This window comes from Stenella coeruleoalba (genome assembly GCF_951394435.1).
Source record: "Stenella coeruleoalba genome assembly, chromosome: 19".
NCBI lineage: Eukaryota > Metazoa > Chordata > Mammalia > Artiodactyla > Delphinidae > Stenella > Stenella coeruleoalba.
Genome location: NC_137165.1, coordinates 58,696,029 through 58,717,301, shown reverse-complemented (window position 1 = coordinate 58,717,301; position 21,273 = coordinate 58,696,029). Strand labels below are relative to the sequence as shown.

The following is a 21,273-nucleotide window of genomic DNA, read 5'->3' as shown; positions in this document are numbered from 1 at the left end:
GTCATTGCTGGCTCTCTGGTGGTGAGCAGTCACTGAAGTCTTTGGATGTCATTTTCCTGCAAGAGGCTACAGAATATGACTTCTGCAGTTTCTATGCAGCTGCAGATCTCTACTCAGAGCCTTAAGCAGGGTGTGTGTCAGCTCTGTAGTGCTCCCTGCAACGTGGAGAAGAGGTGAGAAAGAATGTAAGCCCACGGGTGTTGTATCCAGCTCTGCTCTGGCGTTTCCTGCTAAGCATGAAGAGATACAGGATGTCCTTAGATGAGGAAAATCCCGAGCCTTTACAAGACTGGATTCTCTTATCACTTCCTGAGCCGTCATTTTTCAGTCTGTTCTTTTAAACCATCAACAAAAGTATTTGAGCGAAGCTCTCTTGTGGTTTCAGCCCGGGGATGATGAACAAACACATTATGTTCCCATCTTGCCCCCAAAGAAGTGACAGCCTCCTTGCATGGGCCCATCTCTTATCATAATCCTTTTTGGAATGGGGAAAAAGTAAATAAGTATTACCCTACCCTTCGCTTAGGTGTTTTAACTTACGGCAGGTGGTTGAGAAGAGGAAGGGGAGAACAGTGGGAAAGTATGTTTTATTCTACCTCCATGGTTAACTCTGTCAGCTAATCAAAGATCAATTTAGAAAACTCTGGTATACTAAGAGAAGTGTGGGTACATCTGACTGACATTATAAAGGAAAAAATCCTGTAACTAACACCGTCTACCATTACCATTGTTGTGTACAAGAAAATGAAGAAGAAGTTGGAATGCCAAACTCCCAGCAGGGAAAAAAGGGCAGGTCTTCCTGGGTAAAGAGGATTGGCAGCCTTATACTGACACTGCACCCTGCACTGGTGAAAAACCGCATCCGTGATCTCAGTCTGCACTTGGGAGGCTCTGCTCAGCCTGGTGACTGGTGCGTGTCATTCACGGCCGTCCTGGTGGGAAGTGGAGTTCTGAATGTGGAAATGAGACCTGCGTTCCCAGTTCTGTCCTTTTTCTCTGCTGCAGTCTCTGTCCCTGCTCTCATGCTGTGATTCAGACCTTAACTTTATTCTTCCATCTTTCCCAACAGGCAAGAAGAGAAACCCTGGCCTTAAAATCCCAAAAGAAGCATTTGAACAACCTCAGACCAGTTCCACGTAAGTCTGGCAGGATCATCGCCTTAATCCAAATGCTTGCACTTTACAGATTTCCAGGGAATGGGAGTTCATTTTTGGACTGGTGAGCAATACCTTAACTATGGAGATAGTTGTTAGAAAGGAGAGCCCTTTAAAGGAGGAAGCCAAGTACTTACTGTTCTGAGACCCGAAAAAAAAAAATCATAGTCGGTCAGTCGATATGGAATGGGTAGCTTTGAACTCATTGCTAGTTGGTTAAAAATTCTACAAATGCGTTCAGCAGATGGGGTCCTATGTAAATCCAAAAAGGTCACTGGACATGGACTTTCTGCCTTTTCTATATAGATCTGAGCAAACAAGCAAACCCCTGAGAGAGCCACTACTATAAAATTTGGTTTGAGGTAGAAAGATGGTATTTGGTGAGAACTCAGCATCCTGCCACCTAAATACTGCTCATATAAACAGAAGGCAAGCATGAGACGAAGGACCACTCCTTTGTTAGCTGAGCCTTTGGCCCAAATCCCTAAGGGAGCTCGGGTCCTGGTGAAGCAGGGCACCCTCTCCTGGAGCCTCCACCTCGTCTCTTTGTCTCTCTGTTGGGTGGGGAGGGTATTTCCTGCCTAGCTGGGGGTATGACCACCTATCAAAGCATCTGCATGGGAGGAATGGAAATTCCAAGAAAAACAATTACAGCAGAGGTACCATAAAAGCACAGCAAGTACAATGAGAGGAAACTTAAATGTTTCAGGCTTCTGCTCCTCTATAAAAAAGCACCTCCCTTTGTAGAGGTTTCCGACCTTAACCATGATCATTCCCTATCACACAGTGCACCCCTGGTGTTGGAATGTGCTAATAAAAATGATCATGTTCTGTAAGACTTTGGTCATTGCATCTTATGCAACCATGTAAACACACTTTCCACTGAAGAACCTCTAGGGACGGAGCAGAGGGGAGGGCTGTTCTTCAGCGCCCTGGACTGTGGAGCCAAATTCAAGTGAGAGCGCTCCTTCCATGAGGATCTGCAGGAGGAATTCTTTCCATATCTACTACCAAGACTGGGGTTTCTTTCTTTTTTTCTTTTTTTTTCTTTTTTTCGGTCCCTCTGGTTATTTTTCTTCCCTTGGACCTATGAACTATGTAATTAATAACTTTTCCTCTCTGATTGGTTTCTTCTCGTGAGCTTAGGCTCAAACATGTGGCTTCCCTATATGGGACTTCGGGGGTACACTTTTAAAACTTTATTTTGAAGTAATTGTAGATTCACAGGAGGTGGCAGAGAAATGTACAAAGTCCCCTGTACCCTTCCCCCATCCGTGTCCCCCACAATGTTAACATCTTACACAAACCTAGTATCACATCAAAACCAAGAAAGCGGTGTTGGTGCAAACCGCAGAACGTGTTCACATTTCACCAGCAATACAAGCCCTCGTGTGTGTGTGTGTGTGTGTCGCTCTGTGCAGTTGTGTCACACGTGCAGCCTTGCATAACGACTACCGCAATCAAGATACCCGAGTGTACGGCACTACAAGACCCTCTCCTTTTACTCCCCACCTCTGCCCCCACCCCTGCCGTCCCTAATCCCTGGCCACCACTGATCTGTTCTCCTTTTCCATTTCATTACTTCTTGATTGTGGTGCACATGGAATCATGCGTCTCCGTTCTGAGACTGGCCTTTTTCATCCAGCATCACTTCCTTGAGGTTCATTCAAGTTATCGCACGTATCCATAGTTTATTCTCTGTTGTTGCTGACTGCCATTCCATGGTATGGATATACCACTGTTTGTTAAACCCCTTAGCCTTTGAAGGAGGTACAAGTAGTTTCCAGTTGAGGTGTCATGAATACATCTGCTGTGAACATTCCTGTGTAAGTTCTTGCATAGAAACAAGCCTCTGTTTCTCTGGGATATATGTCCAGTAGTGTAATTACTGGGTCATACGGTAAGTCCAGTTTTAGTTTTGAAAGAACTGCCAAGTATTTTCCAGGGTGATTTTACCCATGTACATTCTTACCAAAAATGTATGAATGACCCACTTTCTCTGCATCCCTGTCAGCGTCATCACTGCTTTTCATTTTAGCCATTCTGGTAGATGTGAGATATCACTGCAGTTTTAATTTTCATTTCTCTAATGGCTGTTCAATACTTTTGGCATTTATTTCCCATCCCTATATCTTCTTTGGTGAAATGTCTGTGCACTTCTCTGCCTATTATGTAATCAGATTTTTTTTTTTTTATGTTGAGTTTTGAGAGTTCTTCATATATCCTAGATGCACAGAGTTTGTCAGGTATGTGATTCAAGAACATTGTCTCCCAGTCTGTAATGGGTCTTTTCGTCTTTCTATTTTTTTAAAAAAATTATTTATTTATTTATTTTTGGCTGCTCTGGGTCTTCGTTGCTGCACGCGGGCTTTCTCTAGTTGCGTCGAGCGGGGGCTACTCTTCGTTGCGGTGCGCGGGCTTCTCATTGCGGTGGCTTCTCTTGTTGTGGAGCACGGGCTCTAGGCGCGCGGTCTCAGTAGCTGTGTCACACGGGCTCAGTAGTTGTGGCTCACGGGCTCTAGAGCGCAGGCTCAGTAGTTGCGGTGCACAGGCCTAGTTGCTCCACGGCACGTGGGATCTTCCCGAACCAGGGCTCGAACCTGTGTCCCCTGCATTGGCAGGCCGATTCTTAACCACTGTGCCACCAGGGAAGCCCTCGTCTTTCTATTTTGATGAAGTCCAATCTATCAGTTTTTCCTCTTATGTGTTATGTTTTTGGTGACAAGTTTAAGAACCCTTTGCCTAGTCCTGGGTCCTACAGATTTTCTCCTATGTTTTTTCTAGAAGTGTTTTAGTTTTACATTTTAGATTTAAGGCTATGTTACATTTCGAGTTTAATTTTTGTACAAGATGTGAGGTTTAGGTTGGGCTTTATTTTTTTTTGCCAATGGATTTCTGGTTGCTCCAGCGCCATCTGCTGAAAAGGCTATCCTTCCTCCACTGAATTGCTTTTGCGCCTTCGTCAGATATTAATTGGGCATATTTGTGTGGATCTGTTTCTGGGTTCTCCATTCTGCTCCACTGGTCTCTGAGTCTGTTGCTCTGCCAGTCTGTCATACTGTCTTGATTCCTGCGGCTACATAGTAAGCCTTCACATTGGGAAAAGTGATTCCTTGCACTTTTTCTTTTTCAAAACTATTTTGGTTACTCTAGGGCTTTCCTCTTTTCATGTTAGTTTTAGAATAAGCTTGTCTATGTCTACAAATAAACTTGCTGGGATTTTTGGTAGGAATTGCGTTTAACCTATAGATCAGTTGAGCGAGCATTGACATCTTTACTGCACTCAGTCTTCCAGTCCATGAATGTGGTAAATTTCTCCAAGCATTTAGATTTTCTTTGATTTCGTCCAACAGTATTTTATAGTTTTCATCACACAGATTCTCTCCATCAGGCTTTGTGAGGATTTATACCTAAGTGTTTCCTTTTTTTGAAGCAATAAAAATTGTATTCCACTTTTGATTTGCATTTGTTTATTGTCAGTATTTAGAAATGCAATTGGTTTTTGAGTTGACTGCATACCCTGTGACCTTACTAAAACTCAATTATTAGTTCCAGGAGCTTTTTTAGTAGATTACTTAGAGTTTTCTGTGTAGATAGCCATACCTTCTGCAAAAAAGACAGTTTTATTTCTTCCTTTCCTGTTTTTTTTTTTTAACCTTTATTTTCTTACCTTATTTTAGTGGCAAGGATATTTAGTACTATGTTAAATAAGATTGGTGAGAGCAGGCTACCTTGCTTTGTCTCCCATCTTAGAGGGAAAGCATTCAATCTTTCACCATTAAGCATGATGTTAAGTCCTCATAGATGTTTATGAGGTTGAAAAAATTCCTCTCTGGTCGAAGTGTACTCAACATTTTTATCATGAATGTGTGTTGAATTTTGTTGAGTGTTTTTTTTGTGCATCAATTGATGTCATCTTGGAGTTTTCTTCTTTGTCCCTTTGATATGGATTACACTGACGGATTTTTAAAATATCAAACTAGCCTTGCATACCCCCCAAAAATCCCACGTGTTTGGGATATACTACTTTTTTTATACATTGTTGGATTTAATCTCCTAAAATGTGAAGATTTTTGTGTCTTAAATTCATGAGAGATGTTGACCTGTAACGTGTGTGTGTGTGTGTGTGTCTGAGCTATTATGTTCTGGTTTTGGTATTTAAGGTAATACTGACCCTATAAAATGAGTTGGTAAGAGTACCTTCTGTTTTCTGGTAGACATTGTATAAGATAAGCGGTAATTCTTAAAAAAATGTTTTTGAGCTATAACTGACATATAATATTAGTTTCAGGTGTACAAAATAATGATTCGGGACTTCCCTGGTGGCGCAATGGTTGAGAGTCTGCCTGCTGATGCAGGGGCCGCGGGTTCATGCCCCGGTCGGAGCCTGTGCTCTTCAACGGGAGAGGCCGCAGCAGTGAGAGGCCCGCGTACCGCAAAAAAAAAAAAAAAAAAAAAAAATTCCCCCAGGGAAAAAAAGTGGGCTTATATATTCCTTTTTTTGGAGCTTTTAAATTACCAATTCATTTTTTTTAATAGTTATAGGGCAACTCAGATAATCTATTTCATTGTGGCTAAGTTTTGGCAGTTTGCAGTTTTCAAGGAATTTCTTCTAAGTTGTTGAATTTATGAAAGTAAAGTTGCTCATAGTATTTCCTGATTATTCTTTTAATGACTGCAGGATATACTGAGATATCCCCCTCTTTTTTTGCTGATATTGATAATTTGCGTCTTCTTTCTTTTTATCTGTGTTGGTCTTGCTAGAGGTTTATCAATTTTTACTGAATTTTTAAAAGAGCCAACTTTGTTTTCTTTATTTTCCTCCTTTCAATTTTATTGATTTCTGATTTTTTTCTTTGACTTTTCAAATTGACAACGTTATTGAGATAATTGTACAGTCACATCCAGTTGTAAGAAACAATATAGAGAAACTTTATATTCTCTGCCCAATGGTAACATTTTGTGAAACTATAGTATTATAAGCTCAATTGATATTGACAGTGATACAATGTACCCATCTTATTCAGGTTTTCCAGTTTTACTTATATTCACTAGTACGTGTGATGTTAAATTTCTGTACCATTTTTGTCACCTGTGTAGGTTCATGCATTCACCACTACAGTCAAGAAACTGGTTCTGAAACCAATAGGATCCCTAATGTTGCCCTTTTATAATCATGACTGCCTTCCCTCCTCACCTCTCCCAATACTGTTTCTCACTCCTGGCAACCACTAATCTGTTGCCTATTAATTTTTCTCATTAAAAAATATTATTATATAAGTGGGATTATAGTGTGTAACCTTTTGGGATTGGCTTTCGCCACTCCAGCATAATTTCCCGAAGATTGATCCATGCTGTATACATACTTTGCTCCTTTTAATCGCTGAGTAGTATATCTTGCTGAGTTATGCGTGTACATTTGTAAGTGTGCGTGCAGACAGCAGAGCTTAACCACTCACCTATTGAAGACATCTCGGCTGATTCTAGTTTTTGGCTGTTGTAAGTAAGTCTATGAACAATCATGTACAGGTTTTTGTGTGAACATAAACATTTAGTTCTCTGGGAGGAAAATACCCATTAGTGGAATTGCCGGTGGCAGTGCGTGTTTAGTTTTTAAGAGATTGCCCAACTGTTTTCCAGAGTGGCTATATTATTTTGCATTTTCACTGGCAATGTATAAGTGATTCAGTTTCTCTACAACCTGTCCAAGATTTGGTGACGCCACTATTTTTTGTTGTAGCCATTTGAATGGTGTATTGATATTTTTCTGCTCTTTATCATTTCCTTCGGGATATATTTTCATATCCACTTTCCAGCTGTCTTTTATTCCTTCCCTTTAAAATTTGCTAGTCTTCACCTTCTAATTTATATTAATTTTCTGGGTTTTTTTAATGAATTTTTGAAAACCACCATAAATCCTTGCTTGGTATAAAGAAGTGAATAAAAACCTATGCAAAGGTAAAAGTAGTTTCTTTGTTGTCTTTCCCTCATGTGGTAGAATAAGCCTTGAATGTACTTTTCCATTTCATCCTGTAAAGCCAAGGTCCCTTCATGGCTGTAGACTGTCCCACGTTAGCTCATGGACAGGATTATTGCTGTTGTTGTTGTTATTATTATTTTAATACTGAGGTTGAAATATGTACTCCTAAAGAAGAAGCTTCCTCATTTTGAGTTTTTCTTGGCAATTTTGTGAGGTTGGCTTGGTAACTCTTGCCATTTATATAGACCCTGCCGCCTTCTGCTGAACTACACACAAATAAATAGACCGGGACAGAGCCCCATTCTTTTTAGGGCCGCGTGTGTGGTCTCTTCACTTGAGTTTTTTCTTTGAGTCACTGATGCCAATGTGTCTTTGACTCAGGTTTCTGGGCTGTTCCCTCACTTGATTGGCAGCAACTGATTCTAAATCGATTCCATGCTAGTCAGTATTCTTTCACTTAATCCTCACAAGAAACTCAGAGGCAGTTGTTATTCCTCTCACTTCATAAGTGAGAAGACAGACCTATACAAGGGTCAGGGGCCCTGCTCAAAGCAGTTGAGCTCCAGGAGCCCAGGTTCTGATGCTGGAATGCCTGGCTTCCCATCTGATATCTGAACTTCCCCAGCTGGATATCTTAGGCGAGTTACCTAACCCTTCTAAGCCTTAGTTCCCCCTTGTGAAAAACGGGAACAAACACTGATGGAGTTGCTATGGGGATCAGATGTCACAGTCCATATCCAGGGTCAAGTTTAGTGCATTTTCAAATGCAATTTCTCAATGAATGTCGCTCTAAGTGGTGTTGTTATTATCATTATTATTTCACTTAATAAGTGGAAGAGGTGGCATACGAACTGAGGGTTCTCTGACCTCAGGCATGCGCTCTTAGCCACACGTTACACTGCTCGTGACTACAGCCAGATAGCCCGTGGCTATCCATCAGAGGCGGGATCTTTTACTTCTGCAGCTGAGAAGACTTCGTGGTGTCGCTCTGTGTTCCAGTGTCACCATCTCCTTGATGATATCTCTTAAATTATTTAGTCTGTTTCAATGTCAATTCTTCACATTAAAATAGAGCCAACACCTCTAAGAGTTGTGAAAATTAAAGAAGATATTTGATGTAAAGGGTCTCACATGGTCTCTGGCCCACGTAGATGCTTAATAAATATTATCATTAGGTAATAAGTACACATTGTTATTAATAAACATTATTACAGGTGAATAATAATTATAATAGTAACCAGTAACCTCATTACTCATGTAGAATTATAAATAAATATTTTAATAAACCGGAGCTGGTTGTTTATATAAAAAAGTAATAGCAGGTGACCTTTGGAATACCTTTGGCCTTCCAGGGTTAGGAGTTTCATAATAAGTTTGGTTCTTTCCCCAGAACACTGAAATAGTGAATAAGCAACAGAGAATGTCCACACACAGTTTAAACCTCCTGCACAGACTTGGTGCCCCAGGCAAATGGATATGCCCAGCCCTGGACAGGATACAGTGTCAACTAACCCAATACAAGCTGTCCATTTCAGTCCATCATTTGATGCTTTTGGCAGACTCGCTGAGCCTGTAGGCCTCATGGCGGGTGGGTGGTCATTTTCATTAGAGGAGGCCTGGGTGTGGGGGAAGTTTTCTCTGATTCAGTCAGACTTGGATTGAATCATAGCTTCACCGCTTGGGAGCAAGTTAGCTCAAGGTGACACCAAACAGGTTTTGATCTGGAATATGGGAACAATGACACTTTTAGGTAGGGGTGTGTGTGTGTGTGTGTGTGTGTATATGTGTGTGTGTGTGTGTGTGTGTGTGTGTTTTAATGATAGGAGAAGCGGGTAAAGCACTTAGCCCAGTTTTCAGCCTCTACCCCCTTCTCCTTAGGTCAAGGCCGAGACTTGGGGGACATGAGTTTTATTTTCAGCTCTGTTGAGGACTGTCTGTTCAGCATATCACTGAATTTTTCTGGGTTTCATTTTTCTCTTTCTGGAAAATGGCGTGAAACCCTCCTGTGAGGTAAAGTTGTCATGCAATGTTAGAATAAAGCTGGAGTCAGCAAACTTTTTGTGCAAAAGACCAGATAGTAGATATTTGGGGCTACCCAGGCCACCATGGCCTCTGCCGAAGATGCTTTGTCGTTTGTTTTTTCCAACCCTTTAAATGTGTAGAATTCACCCACAGCTGGGTCATGGACTGTAATTTGCAGAGCCCTGGTATGAATACTGGAATGTCAGACCTGGAGGAGGTCTCACCCAGCACTCGCGCTGGACGGCAAGCACGTGGACGTAGCCCCAAATAACTAGTGACCTTTTCTGTTACTTCATTCTTTTTAAAAGGAAGGGTCCGAACAATTGCAAAGGATTTTTTACTGTTTAGATTAGTCACATGTTTCAAATAATATTTGTCTTTATATCAAAGTTCCATTGCAATTACTACAAATTGTGACAACTAAAGAAAAAGAGCTTTGGAGGTTTTAAGAGTGAGAAATCAGGTTTTCAGAAATTTATTCCTCGGAAAGTGTTTCTGAAGAAAAATCCCCTGCTCAGAAACACAAGATATATGAAAACATCACTGCCGTGTGTGTGTGTGTGTGTGCGCGCGCGTGTGTGTGTGTTTTCCTCTTTATCCCTCCCTCTCAGTCCTGGTTTTAAGTTACTATAGAAAAACTTTATTTTACGTTTTCTATATGTTTCAAAGAGATTTTTAAGGTGAGGGAAGGCTTGCCATGAAAACCTTAGATTCACGTGTGTATCTGTGCTTATGTTCCTACATTTTACTTATTGTTTTATTTAGTCACTTTCAGCAGGAGGGGTAGAATTATAATATATTAGGGATGGGGAAAATTGTCATTGGCCAAGGATTTTTTTCTCTCTTCCTCTCTTCGTCCCTTGTATTTTTCTGTATAATTCTGACCTGGAACGTCCCCTTGGGGACACCTGCATTTCCACCCTTTTTGGTCGCCCTTTGTTCAGGCAACAGTGGGATTCTTTTTGTCTTTAGCCTCCTATCGCTTTATTCGTTTGATCGTATTAACAAGTTTGTTATGTGTGTTTTGTTTGTTGTATGTTATGCACAGCCAAAGCCAAATCTCTTTCTCGTACATGGACTGTTATCAGTCAAGGTAGCAGTGAAGTAGGGGAAATAAGTACACATGAGAAGACTCTGTTTTCTCTAATGGAGACATAAAAGCAGCGAACCTCAGCTGCTGAGATGACCCCTGGGTAGTGAGTACACTATGTATAGAAGAACTATCACCACTGGGTATGCCAGCCTGGTAGAACAGAAAGGATTCTGACCTGAAAATCAGGAGGCCTGGGTTAGTCGTGACCTTGGGCAAGTCACTTTACCTGTCTGGACCTTTGTTCCATCTTAAAGGCAGGGTTAGATAGATTTGGAATTCCTGTGACCTATGAATTCTGTGAGTTAAAAGAACCATATTATTGTTTCTTTTTGTTAAAACAGTTGTGGAAAAAGTGGTGGGATAACTGGGTACATGGATGCTCTCGGATGAAAGAAGAGTCTGGTACTTTTACTTCCTTGTAAGAATATAATTACTTATACAGGGGCTTACTAGAGTAGTGTAATTATCCACATCACTATATATATATGACTCATAGTTATTGAATATTTACTGTATGCCAGGGATTCTGCTAAGCATGTTACTTAGAATATCTCATTTAATACCCACTCCTACTCCACGAGGTAGTGTACTAATATCTTTGTATTAAAGAAGAAACGGGGGCTTCCCTGGTGGCACGGTGGTTAAGAATCCGCCTGCCAGTGCAGGGGACATGGGTTCGAGCCCTGGTCCAGGAAGATCCCACATGCCGCGGAGCAACTAAGCCCGAGCACAACTACTGAGCCTGTGCTCTAGAGCCCGCGAGCCACAACTGCTGAGCCCGCAAGCCACAACTACTGAAGCCCACGCGCTCTAGAGCCTGCGAGCCACAACTACTGAGCCCACGTGCCTAGAGCCCACGCTCTGCAACAAGAGGAGCCACCGTAATGAGAAGCCCGTGCACCGCGAGGGAGAGTCGTTCCCGCTCACCTCAACTAGAGAAAGCCCACACAGAGCAACAAAGACCCAACGCAGCCAAAAATAAATAAATTAAAATAAGTTTTAAAAAGAAATGGAAGTTCAGAGATTAAGTGATTTAAATGCAAATGTATTTTATTCCAAATCCCACACTATCAACCCCTTTATGCTGCTTTATTTTACCCATGAGCTTTCACCTTATTCCTAAGGAAAGATCTCTCCAGTCGCATCTGATTTGGGAAGGTCGTATTTGGCTAAATGTCTCATGTTTTTTTTCCTCCCCTTCTCTTTCTTAGGCCACCTCGAGATTTAGACTCCAAAGCTTGCATTTCTATTGGAAATCAGGTGAGAAAAATCATGTCTGCCAGTTAATATCGTGACCATTTTACATGGATGCTTTCCAACTGGCCAATGAAAAAACTGTATTTCCTGTAACATGCTGTCAGGGGCGGTGGGTCAATAAAGTCTGACTGTAAACGGAAGTGGTCTGTGGAGCTCTTGCTGTTTTGAATGTCGAACTGAAATCGGGCTGTTGTGGTCCTGAGGGAAGGTATTTGAAGCGAGTAGATGGTGCTCTTTGGGGTAGATTCGTCGAAGTCCAGGCCTAGATCTAGCTGCCATCAGCCAACAAACGAGGGGCAGGGCTAAAGAACCCCGGTGCAGAGTTCGCCTTCACCGAGCGATGTGGAGGCTCAGTCGGAGCTGGATGTCTGTACTGCCCGTGACGAGCAGGTGCAGTAGGGTCTACCCATCTCCCATGCACTTCTTGCTTTCAGTAGCTGCTTGGAAAAGCTTCTAGACCAGAAAGTTCTGGACTAGAAAGAGCCCCTAGAACGCTGGGAGAAACTAGAGAGAGGACAAGGTAGCCTGTGTCCAGTTTATTTCCCTTTTTCCTATTGTATTCTTGCTTTTCTCTCCTGCAGAACTTTGAGGTGAAGGCGGATGACCTGGAGCCTATAGTGGAGCTGGGCCGGGGGGCGTACGGGGTGGTGGAGAAGATGCGGCATGTGCCCAGCGGGCAGATCATGGCGGTGAAGGTAGAGTTCCCCTTCCCCAAACGTTTTCCATCCCTGATTTATGTGTTTGTCCATCTCAAGCACAAACCAGCTCTCTTCATATAAGCAAAACAATCCTCCGTGGGGTGAAACAGAAAAGCTTATTCATAGGGAACAATATTCCCCTCCAAATATGTGAAATATGCTTCCTTGGCATGAGTTGCATCAACTAGGTTTTTTTAGCTGATAAATCCGACACCTCCTTTTAATTTTTTGTGCAACCACCGCATCATCATCACACGTCAAAGAATCAATAATAGCCCTTCAACGTCATCTAATAGTTGTTGCTGTTTTTTCTCCTGCTGGTTTTTCAAATCAGAATCCAAACAAGAGCTCACATATGGCATTTGGGTTTTGTGTCTCGCAAGTGTCTTTTTAACCCTTATTCTGTTGCTTTTAAAGAATTGTCCCTGAAAATCAGGAAACCCGAACTGGGGGAGGAAATTGTCTCCGTTTGTGGGAAAAAGGAGGGTAAAATCATCTTGAGCAAATTTGCATAGCTTTCGAGCTATAAAAAGAAATTTAGAATCATTGCAAATTTCTTGAGTAGATGTTGGAAGGACCTTGGAGAATGACCAACGTATTAATTCTAGATGAACTGTTAGGAATGTGGGTGGTCAGATGACTGGGATGCCTCTTTTTTTGGAGAATGGAGATATCTTTCCCTTACCTTGTAGATTTTTCAGTTTCTTCTTCTGCAGGCTCTTTGCTACATAGGCAAAAAATGTGAAAGCCTCATGATATTATATCATCTTGTCATTTAATGACATAATCGTGTTTCTATAAGGCTACATTTGCTGGTGTGACAAGTGTCTCTTCTCTCAGAAGCCCTGGGGTAGGAATGAACAGTTTCTCCATTTCGGTTTGATTCCTCCTCTCTCCTTTCCTGAATCAATTCTCTTACAGTTGCTGTCCAAATATTCTTACTTGTTCACAAAGAGGGGCTTTTGGCTTTTTTTTTATAGGACCCCAAATCAGCCCGAAATCAATTAATACTCTGACCTCTTTGCACTAAAGCCACATAATAAATCAGACTGTTTTTATAACTTGGAAATGCATTCCCAAACATTTGCACACTCTCCAAAATATATTATCAGTTTGCTCCTTACTGGGGATTATTCGGGAAATCAAATGAATAACAGTCTTCCTTCCTTTTCATTCGTTACAAACAGCTAATCCTCAGGGTAGATACCTGAAGGGCTGTTTCTGGAAGTTGTGCTGTGGATTTTAGTACTATTCTCAGGATGGGACGCTTCAAGGTCCCTCTGCCTTATTACCAGACTCATCCTCGGAGCAGTAACCATACATTTTTCATGCATTCCCATTCAGCGGATCCGGGCCACAGTAAATAGCCAGGAGCAGAAAAGGTTACTGATGGATTTGGATATTTCCATGAGGACCGTGGACTGTCCTTTTACGGTCACCTTTTATGGCGCACTCTTCCGTGAGGTAGGTGATCCTTCCCTTCAAACTCCAAGGAGAGCGATAGCTTAACAAGAAGTTTCCTTGATCACATAAATGCCGTACACAGTCACAGTGCTCTTTCTTGTTTGACGTGTCTTCTGTAGAGTTTCATGCTCGTGAAATGTTGGTGCAAAGTTGGCTTGAAACCACGATATTTTCAAATGCGTTTAGCCCTTTTAAATGGCTGAGGCCCCCTTTCTCCTTTCTGTTTTGGTTTGTCTATTTTGCCAGAACTGTCTCTATCAAGAGTCTGTAGACTGATTCCTTAAAAGCTGAAATCCTCTGGTCTTTTGGCCTCTTGCTATACTTCAGGTAGCCTTGTGTACCATGTGGGCTTACGCTTACCTCTTTGCTCTGCCTCTCTTTTTCACTTCACGATGATGTGGGTTACGATGCTTCATCTCCCTCTTAAAACCAGCCTTTTGATAAACTACCGCCAGCGGTCAGCCTGGGAGGTCAGACACGGAGTAGGTATCCGGACTTAACTCCTGGAGGGCAGTGACAGTAAAGGCTTAGACTTCTGAGTTCTATTGCTTGTGGCTATTAGTGTGTAGATCCTAGTTTGCATTAAGGAGTGGGTGATCACCTGCAAGTCGGCTTGGCTGTCTGCTAGTTTGTTCTTTGGAGGTAATCTTGCCTGTTTATAAATCCCTTTGAGAGCTTGAAGGGATTAGTACATTTCCTCCAAAACTCAAGCAAGAAACGGTCCGTTCTTCCTGACAGGTGTTAACTGTTTCCTCCTTTTTTCCCTTTTCCATCCTCTCTAACCACCTCTGAACCGACCGGCCTCTAGGGCGATGTCTGGATCTGCATGGAGCTCATGGACACGTCCCTAGATAAATTCTACAAACAAGTCATCGATAAAGGCCAAACAATTCCAGAGGACATCTTAGGGAAAATAGCAGTTTCTGTGAGTACATCAGGAACCCTACTTCAAGGAGCATGTGAGAAGTCTGGGCCTTATGTGTCCCTGTACCCCCAGTGTGGGGAAACACTACCTGGACCATAGCTCCCATCCCGTACGTGTCTGCTGAATGCTTGAGTGCATCTGTGGATGGATCAATCAACGCTCTTCTTTCTGGGCATTATGTAAAAGAGTCTACTCACGACTTGGTTGGGTAAACTCTCAGTTAAAGTGCCTCTAAGCAGTACATTCATCTGTTATGACCACGTTCCTGGTGTCTCTGTCCTGATACTAGTTGATTTTGATTTTCATTTGTAGAGTTTTAAATGTTTTCTTAGGATCAATAGGCAGAGGAGGAAGCAGGAGAAAATGAAATGAAGGGCCGCTCCCTTCATGGTTCCTGAGGCCCAGGAGGGTGGAGAGAAAAAATGCTGGAGGCCAAATGAAAATCAAAATGTATGAGTGAGGCATCCTCTCTGCTATGGCGTATAGTCCTCTCTGGTGTGCGGAATCCAATTTGTATGACTTCCTGTGTATTTTCCTGGATAGGAACACCACTATCTGAGAAGATACTTCTCCTTGTGACCTTAAGCCAGGGATGATAAACCTGGATATGCTTAACATTCAGTTCCTTTCCAGTGATGGGGGGGAATAAACCCACCTTGTGTTTCTCTTGCAGATTGTAAAAGCATTAGAACATTTGCACAGTAAGCTCTCTGTCATTCATCGAGGTAAGTATCCATGGAGCTGCCTTGGCTGTTCCTTTTATCAATTTTATTTCTTTTACCTGAGTTTTATCTTTTCTTTTTTATTCCGCAGTGGATGGAATTGAGTCAGGCAAGAGAATGGAGGGGTTTTCCTTTGGGACTGGATAGCAAAATCATATACAAGTTCTTTAACTTGTCTGAGGGCATCAGAAGATGTGGGCTTTATATTAAAACTTGAATATAAAATGCCTGTTACCGAGCAGAGCTGTGGTATTACCCATTGAGAACTTTAGAGAATAGGATAAAAATTCACCTAGTATTGGCCATCACCCGAGAGCTTGTTAGAAAAGCAGAATCATGGGTCCCAAGACCAACTGAATCGGAATCTGCATTTTAACAAGATTCCCAGGTGATTCTTGTGCACATGAAAGTGGTATAAAGCACAGCCCTTTCAGACAGCAGGAGTCAGGATAAGATGAAAAAATTGGAAGATATGGCTCTTCCTCTTCTCCCTCCTTCCTTTTGTCCCTTCCTGTTATCTTTTCATCCATCCATCCATCCATCCACCCATTCTTTCTTCCATCTTTCTTCCATGCCTCCATCCGTATACCTTTTGCAATCACTGTCCAACATCTACACAGCACTATGTTTACACAGCACTATGTTTATACGGCACTATAATAGATGCCCTGACAGGTATCTGAGAAAAAAATATATTCTTATTCAAATTCTACAAAGGGATTCTTGATAGGGAAATAAGACAAATCTATAACAAACACCTGGGGAAAAAACCACATTAAAAATATGAATGTACCACATATGGAACTAGTAGAGGTAGAATACAAAGCAAGAAGATGATGAGTACTGGGTGACCATAGTCAAGGAAAGCTTCTTGGAAGAGATATGTTTAATCAGGTCTCTGAAAAAATTTATGGAAAGTATTGATCGCTAATAGGGTATTGTGATTTGATAATTCTTACACTCTCTGAGCCTGAAAGTAATGTAAGATGCTTCAAACAGTATTCCTATTATGACTGTTATTATTATTATTCATTGTTATGATTAAAAACGGGGAAAATAGGGAGGAAGAGGAAAAGAAGAAAGTGGGAAGGAATTCAGATAGGAAGAAGAACGTGGATTATCCACAAATGGCAAACTGAATTTTAAAGGCTTATTCCAAAATTATAAAATGTTTCACTCATAGTAGAGAATGTTTATAAAGTATAAAAAATAATAAAATGAAATTTGTATATCTGTTGTTTAAGGGAAAAATTATAAAGGATAGCCTTTAAAGTTTTTAGAATAACTTTCTTCTTTTGAGTACATGCCCTTTGGGAAAAGTGTCACTAGGGAAAAAGTTAACTGTAATTTCTAATTCCATTATCGAGACATAACAATGGTTCATCTATTTGGGGAGTGCGTTATCTCTCTCGAGACTGAAGGATTCATTTAAGAACTGTAGAATGAAACTTCTTTATCCACATGTATACTCTGTGACCTGCCTCCTGGTCTGGAATATCTGGGTTTATGATGAGTTAACACCTTGTGGCCTCTGACACACTTCCGGCAGAAGCATCCATCAAAACTGGCGGCTTTGCTCGCATCTGGTGTATCGTTACGTCACAGTCTGCCTTTTCATTCCACTAAATGCGCAACAGATCATCATGAACCGGGCTTGTAAAACACTATTTTACTGTCACAAGAACACTTAGCATGAGCTCTACCCTCATAACAAATTCTAAGGGGCACAATATAGAATTGTTCATTAGAGGGGCAATGTTGTAACGGCCGATCTCTATCTAGAACTTATTCATCTAACATAACAGAGATGATTGGCCCATGGGGCTAGGCGTTTAATTCAATCATCAATTTTTAAGTTCTTACTGCATGTATGAGGGCAACGAAGATGAGAAATTAGATAGAGGAAACAGTTTTTTCCATTGATGGATTCCCAATCCGACAAGGACACAACGTGGAATAGAACAGGGGTCCCCAACCCCTGGGCTTTGGACTGGTACCGGTCTGCGGCGCGTTAGGAACTGGGCCGCACAGCAGGAGGTGAGCGGCGGGCGAGCGAGTGAAGCTTAATCTGCCGCTCCCAGTCGCTCCCCACGGCTCCCCACGGCTCCCCACCGCTCCCCATCGCTCGCATACGGCCTGAACCATCCCCGCCCACCGCCATCCCCCCCCCCGTGGAAAAATTGTCTTCCACGAAACCGGTCCCTGGTGCCAAAAGGGTTGGGGACTGCTGAAATAGAAAGCAGACTACTAACCCAAGATCCAGCAGAACAAGAATTAATGACATTAGACTGAATGAACTAATGAAAAACATTTTTGTGACTACTCATTCTAAATACTGCTGAAATCATTTTATGGTCTACCTGCCACGTATGTAAGAATGTCCTTTCTCTTTCTTCCAAGCTTTCCATAATCCAAATCAACTTAGTAAATTCTACTTTTGTAAATTGAAATAAAACATTTAAAAATGATTAAGAAAAAGAAAATCAAGTTGATTTTTTCCCCCTTTTCTCAGCTTTGATGTTTTACTTACTTTAAAATAATTTTTATTTTATGTTGGAGTAGAGTTGATTTACAATGTTGTATCACAGGGGTGGCGGTTACTTCTGCATTGGGTCTTGAGAAGAAAGTGAAGGGGAAGGAGGAAGGGAGGTTCCAGGGCCCCTGCTGGTAGAGGGATGCTACTACCACCCTGGGCTCCTGACTGTTCTTGCTTTCAGATGTCAAGCCTTCCAATGTGCTCATCAACACCCTGGGCCAGGTGAAGATGTGCGATTTTGGAATCAGTGGCTACCTTGTTGACTCCGTCGCTAAAACTATCGATGCAGGATGCAAACCGTACATGGCCGTAAGTACAGCAGCTGGGGTTAGCATCGAGAATGTAACTGCCTTCAAACCATGCCAGAAAATAGGAAAGGGACGGCCAGGGAGGGAAAACAGAGATGTGCCTAAGATGCAAGAAATATTCTGCATCTTCTTTTTTCTTAATATTTCCTGTCTGAAATACTGAATCCCTTCCTTCATAGGTATTCTTTTTAAAAATAATCAGGTAAAGGGGACCTCCCCGGCAGTCCAGTGGTTAAGACTCCACACTTCCAATGCATGGGGTGTGGGTTTGATCCCTGGTTGGGGAACTAAGATCCCACATGCTGTTCGGTGTGGCCAAAAAAACACAACAAAACAAAAAAGCTTACACAATGTTATAAGTCAACTATATCTCAATAAAACTGGAAAAATAAAATAAAATTTAAAGCTATGCAATGAATTACGTTGCCTATGTTTCTACAAATCACTCTTTAAAAATATCAGGCAAAGAGGTATACTCTTTGAAAAAGCAGGTGGGTAATACACAGAGCCCACACAATTTTCCACACTGTGTTACAAGGGAATGCTGCCTTGTTTGTTGAGAACAGAACAGAAGTAAGAATTTAAATTCCCCAAACAAGTCAGTTAAGTGAGTCCTGAAGGAACCTCATAGCTATGAAGGTTCATTGTCGTTAGCAGAGACTCCCTTTAACTTAAGGGACTTCTACTGTAAATATTCTACTTGGAAATGAACCTGCTCTTAGAATTGAAAAGCTTTCTGTCCATGTTTAGCTAAAAGTTGTTGAGGTCTATTAACACCAGACAGTAGCCCAGCAACTCTTGTTGACTCTTTTTACTGAGTTCTGGACCGTTGGTCTTTTAAACAAGGCAACTTCTAGGCTGACAAAGTAATTTTGTAATGTATACCATGTTCTTCATAAGGCAGAATTGAAACTGCTTTTGAATTGAGAGGGGACTTTGATCCATTACTGTCTCCAAGAAAAGACGTGTGGAGAATGAGGAAAATCCTATGGAGACGTTGTTATTTATTGTAGTTAGTGAGCCTCTTGGCCTGGGAGGTATGTTAACAGCTCACAGCAACTCACTGGGCAGCTGGTGACACTCTCAGCCCTGAGCCTTTATGGAGCCAGGAATGTCGTCTCAGCTGTCTTTTTCTGTCTCCTTTCCAGCCCGAGAGAATAAACCCAGAGCTCAACCAGAAGGGATACAGCGTGAAGTCCGACATTTGGAGTCTGGGCATCACCATGGTAGTGTATGATAATCATCGTGGACCAGGGTGTTCGGGGCATGAAGTTGGAATGGGGTGAACCTGGAGAACAAGAGGCAGGTGCCCGAGACGCCGGTCTGAGAGAGCAGGAGATTTGGAGCGACACTGTTTGCAGTGTGGTGTAGCAGAAACACGGAGCTGGGATCGGACAAAACACACTTCCCTTGATTCCACCTCCAAGTAGCTGCGCGCCCGATTCACTGATGGAATCACAGACTGTCTCACTGTCCTCATCTGTAAAATGAGAGGGTCTGACTACCGTTCCTGATAGTTTTCTTTATGGTTTAAAATTAAATTATTCTAATCAAGGCATGCAGAAGCTTAAGCTACTCAAAGAGCGCTAATGTGTGTGGACCCTGGTGGAGCTTTTTATTTCTTTTTCAATTTTTATTTTATATTGGAGCATAGTTGATTAACAATGTTGTGTTAGTTTCATGTGTACAGCAAGGTGGTTCAGTTACACATGTATCTATTCTTATTCAAATTCTTTTCCCATTTAGGTTATTAGAGAATATTGAGCAGAGTTCCCTGTGCTGTACAGCAGGTCCTTGTCGGTTATGTTTTAAATATAGCAGTGTGTACATGTCAATCCCAAACTCCAAATCCATCCCCCGCCCAGACCCTGATAGAGCTTTGTTATGCAGGACATGGGCTCAGCTTCCCAGAACATGGTTACGACAGAAGTCTTGGCTGCTGAGTACAGGTATAGCCCAAACTCATAGGAGCGCATAGGATAATTTTCCCAGGCACAGGCCTAAAGGTACGCAATGAGTGCCTGATTTGTAACTTTGCTGATTATAAATTTTCAGTGTATCACCGAGGTCTGGAATGATCCATGGTGGTCCTGTTTCCTTCCCAGACACAGCAGCTGATTAAATCCTGTGAGTTATTTCACATCCCTGCCCAGAAAGCACATGATCTTGTCAAAGCAAAGTGGCCTTTACTCAAGTCCAAAAAAAGATCAGTCATTTGGTCCTAGTTTGTTTGTTTGTTTTTAATTCTAGCATGCTCCCAGCAGATGGCAGCAGATGTACAGCTCTGTAAGAGTCTTAGGGTGAGAATCACTTTTTAGACTCAGCATTTGAAAACCTGGTCGCTTTGCATCCTGAAGTCTCATACTGCTGGCTTACAATTTTATGATGTGCCGCACCGGGTTTCAGGGAGGACCCAGTTTTAAGTAGGTTTAAGTGGCTGTCTCCGGTACAACGCAATCTGCAAACCCCTAGCACTAGGACTTGGAGGAAAACTGCTAGAGAACAGAGCATTAGTTTTCCCCCTCCCGCCAGTTTACCTGATGGTCACCATCATGCGTCCCTCTGGCTCTCCTGGAGCCAAGTGGATTCCCTAGTGGACCCCCTCTTTACCTAAGCACCCCGTGTAAGATCCTGTCTCCTTGTGTCCCTCTCCCCTCTAGATCGAGCTGGCCATCCTTCGGTTTCCCTATGATTCGTGGGGAACTCCTTTTCAGCAGCTCAAACAGGTGGTGGAGGAGCCGTCGCCACAACTCCCCGCAGACAAGTTCTCCGAAGAGTTTGCTGACTTTACCTCACAGTGGTAAGACAGCCTGTCTCTCAGAGGCCAGCGTGAAGAAACAAGAGAGTCTCATGACTTTCCCCCATCGTTTTAATCCACGATGCATGCATCCATCCCCAAAGCACTGACAGGCCTGTCCTTGCTGCTGAGCAACAAAGATGGCTCTGCCCCTCCCCCGCTGAGCTCAGAGCCAAGGAGGGCGTGTCCACAGTCAGTCATTCTAGTCCACACTGCAAGTCCAGACATGGAGACATGCACAGGGTATTTGGGGGACGCAGAGGAACAGCGCTGGGTTGAGTTTCTGGAGGAAATAAATGCTGGGCTGGGACCCTGTG

General features: G+C 42.3%; 2 protein-coding genes across 5 annotated transcripts in view; one reads left to right on the top strand and one right to left on the bottom strand.

Moving 5' to 3' along the window:
- Window positions 1-21,273, bottom strand: part of ABCA5 (ATP binding cassette subfamily A member 5) — a 266,045-nt gene that overhangs the window by 201,784 nt on the left and 42,988 nt on the right. The gene's annotated exons all lie outside the window — the stretch shown is intronic.
- Window positions 1-21,273, top strand: part of MAP2K6 (mitogen-activated protein kinase kinase 6) — a 131,562-nt gene that overhangs the window by 88,671 nt on the left and 21,618 nt on the right. For 2 of the 3 annotated variants that reach the window (XM_079906177.1, XM_079906176.1), the window contains exons 2-10: window positions 1,070-1,136; window positions 11,461-11,509; window positions 12,088-12,201; window positions 13,549-13,668; window positions 14,477-14,593; window positions 15,267-15,318; window positions 18,033-18,160; window positions 19,308-19,385; window positions 20,820-20,959. In XM_079906177.1, the coding sequence (XP_079762303.1) occupies window positions 1,070-1,136; window positions 11,461-11,509; window positions 12,088-12,201; window positions 13,549-13,668; window positions 14,477-14,593; window positions 15,267-15,318; window positions 18,033-18,160; window positions 19,308-19,385; window positions 20,820-20,959 (865 nt within the window). Of the gene's footprint in view, window positions 1-1,069; window positions 1,137-11,460; window positions 11,510-12,087; window positions 12,202-13,548; window positions 13,669-14,476; window positions 14,594-15,266; window positions 15,319-18,032; window positions 18,161-19,307; window positions 19,391-20,819; window positions 20,960-21,273 lie in introns of all 3 variants that reach the window. The other variant, XM_079906178.1, reaches the window with a different exon arrangement.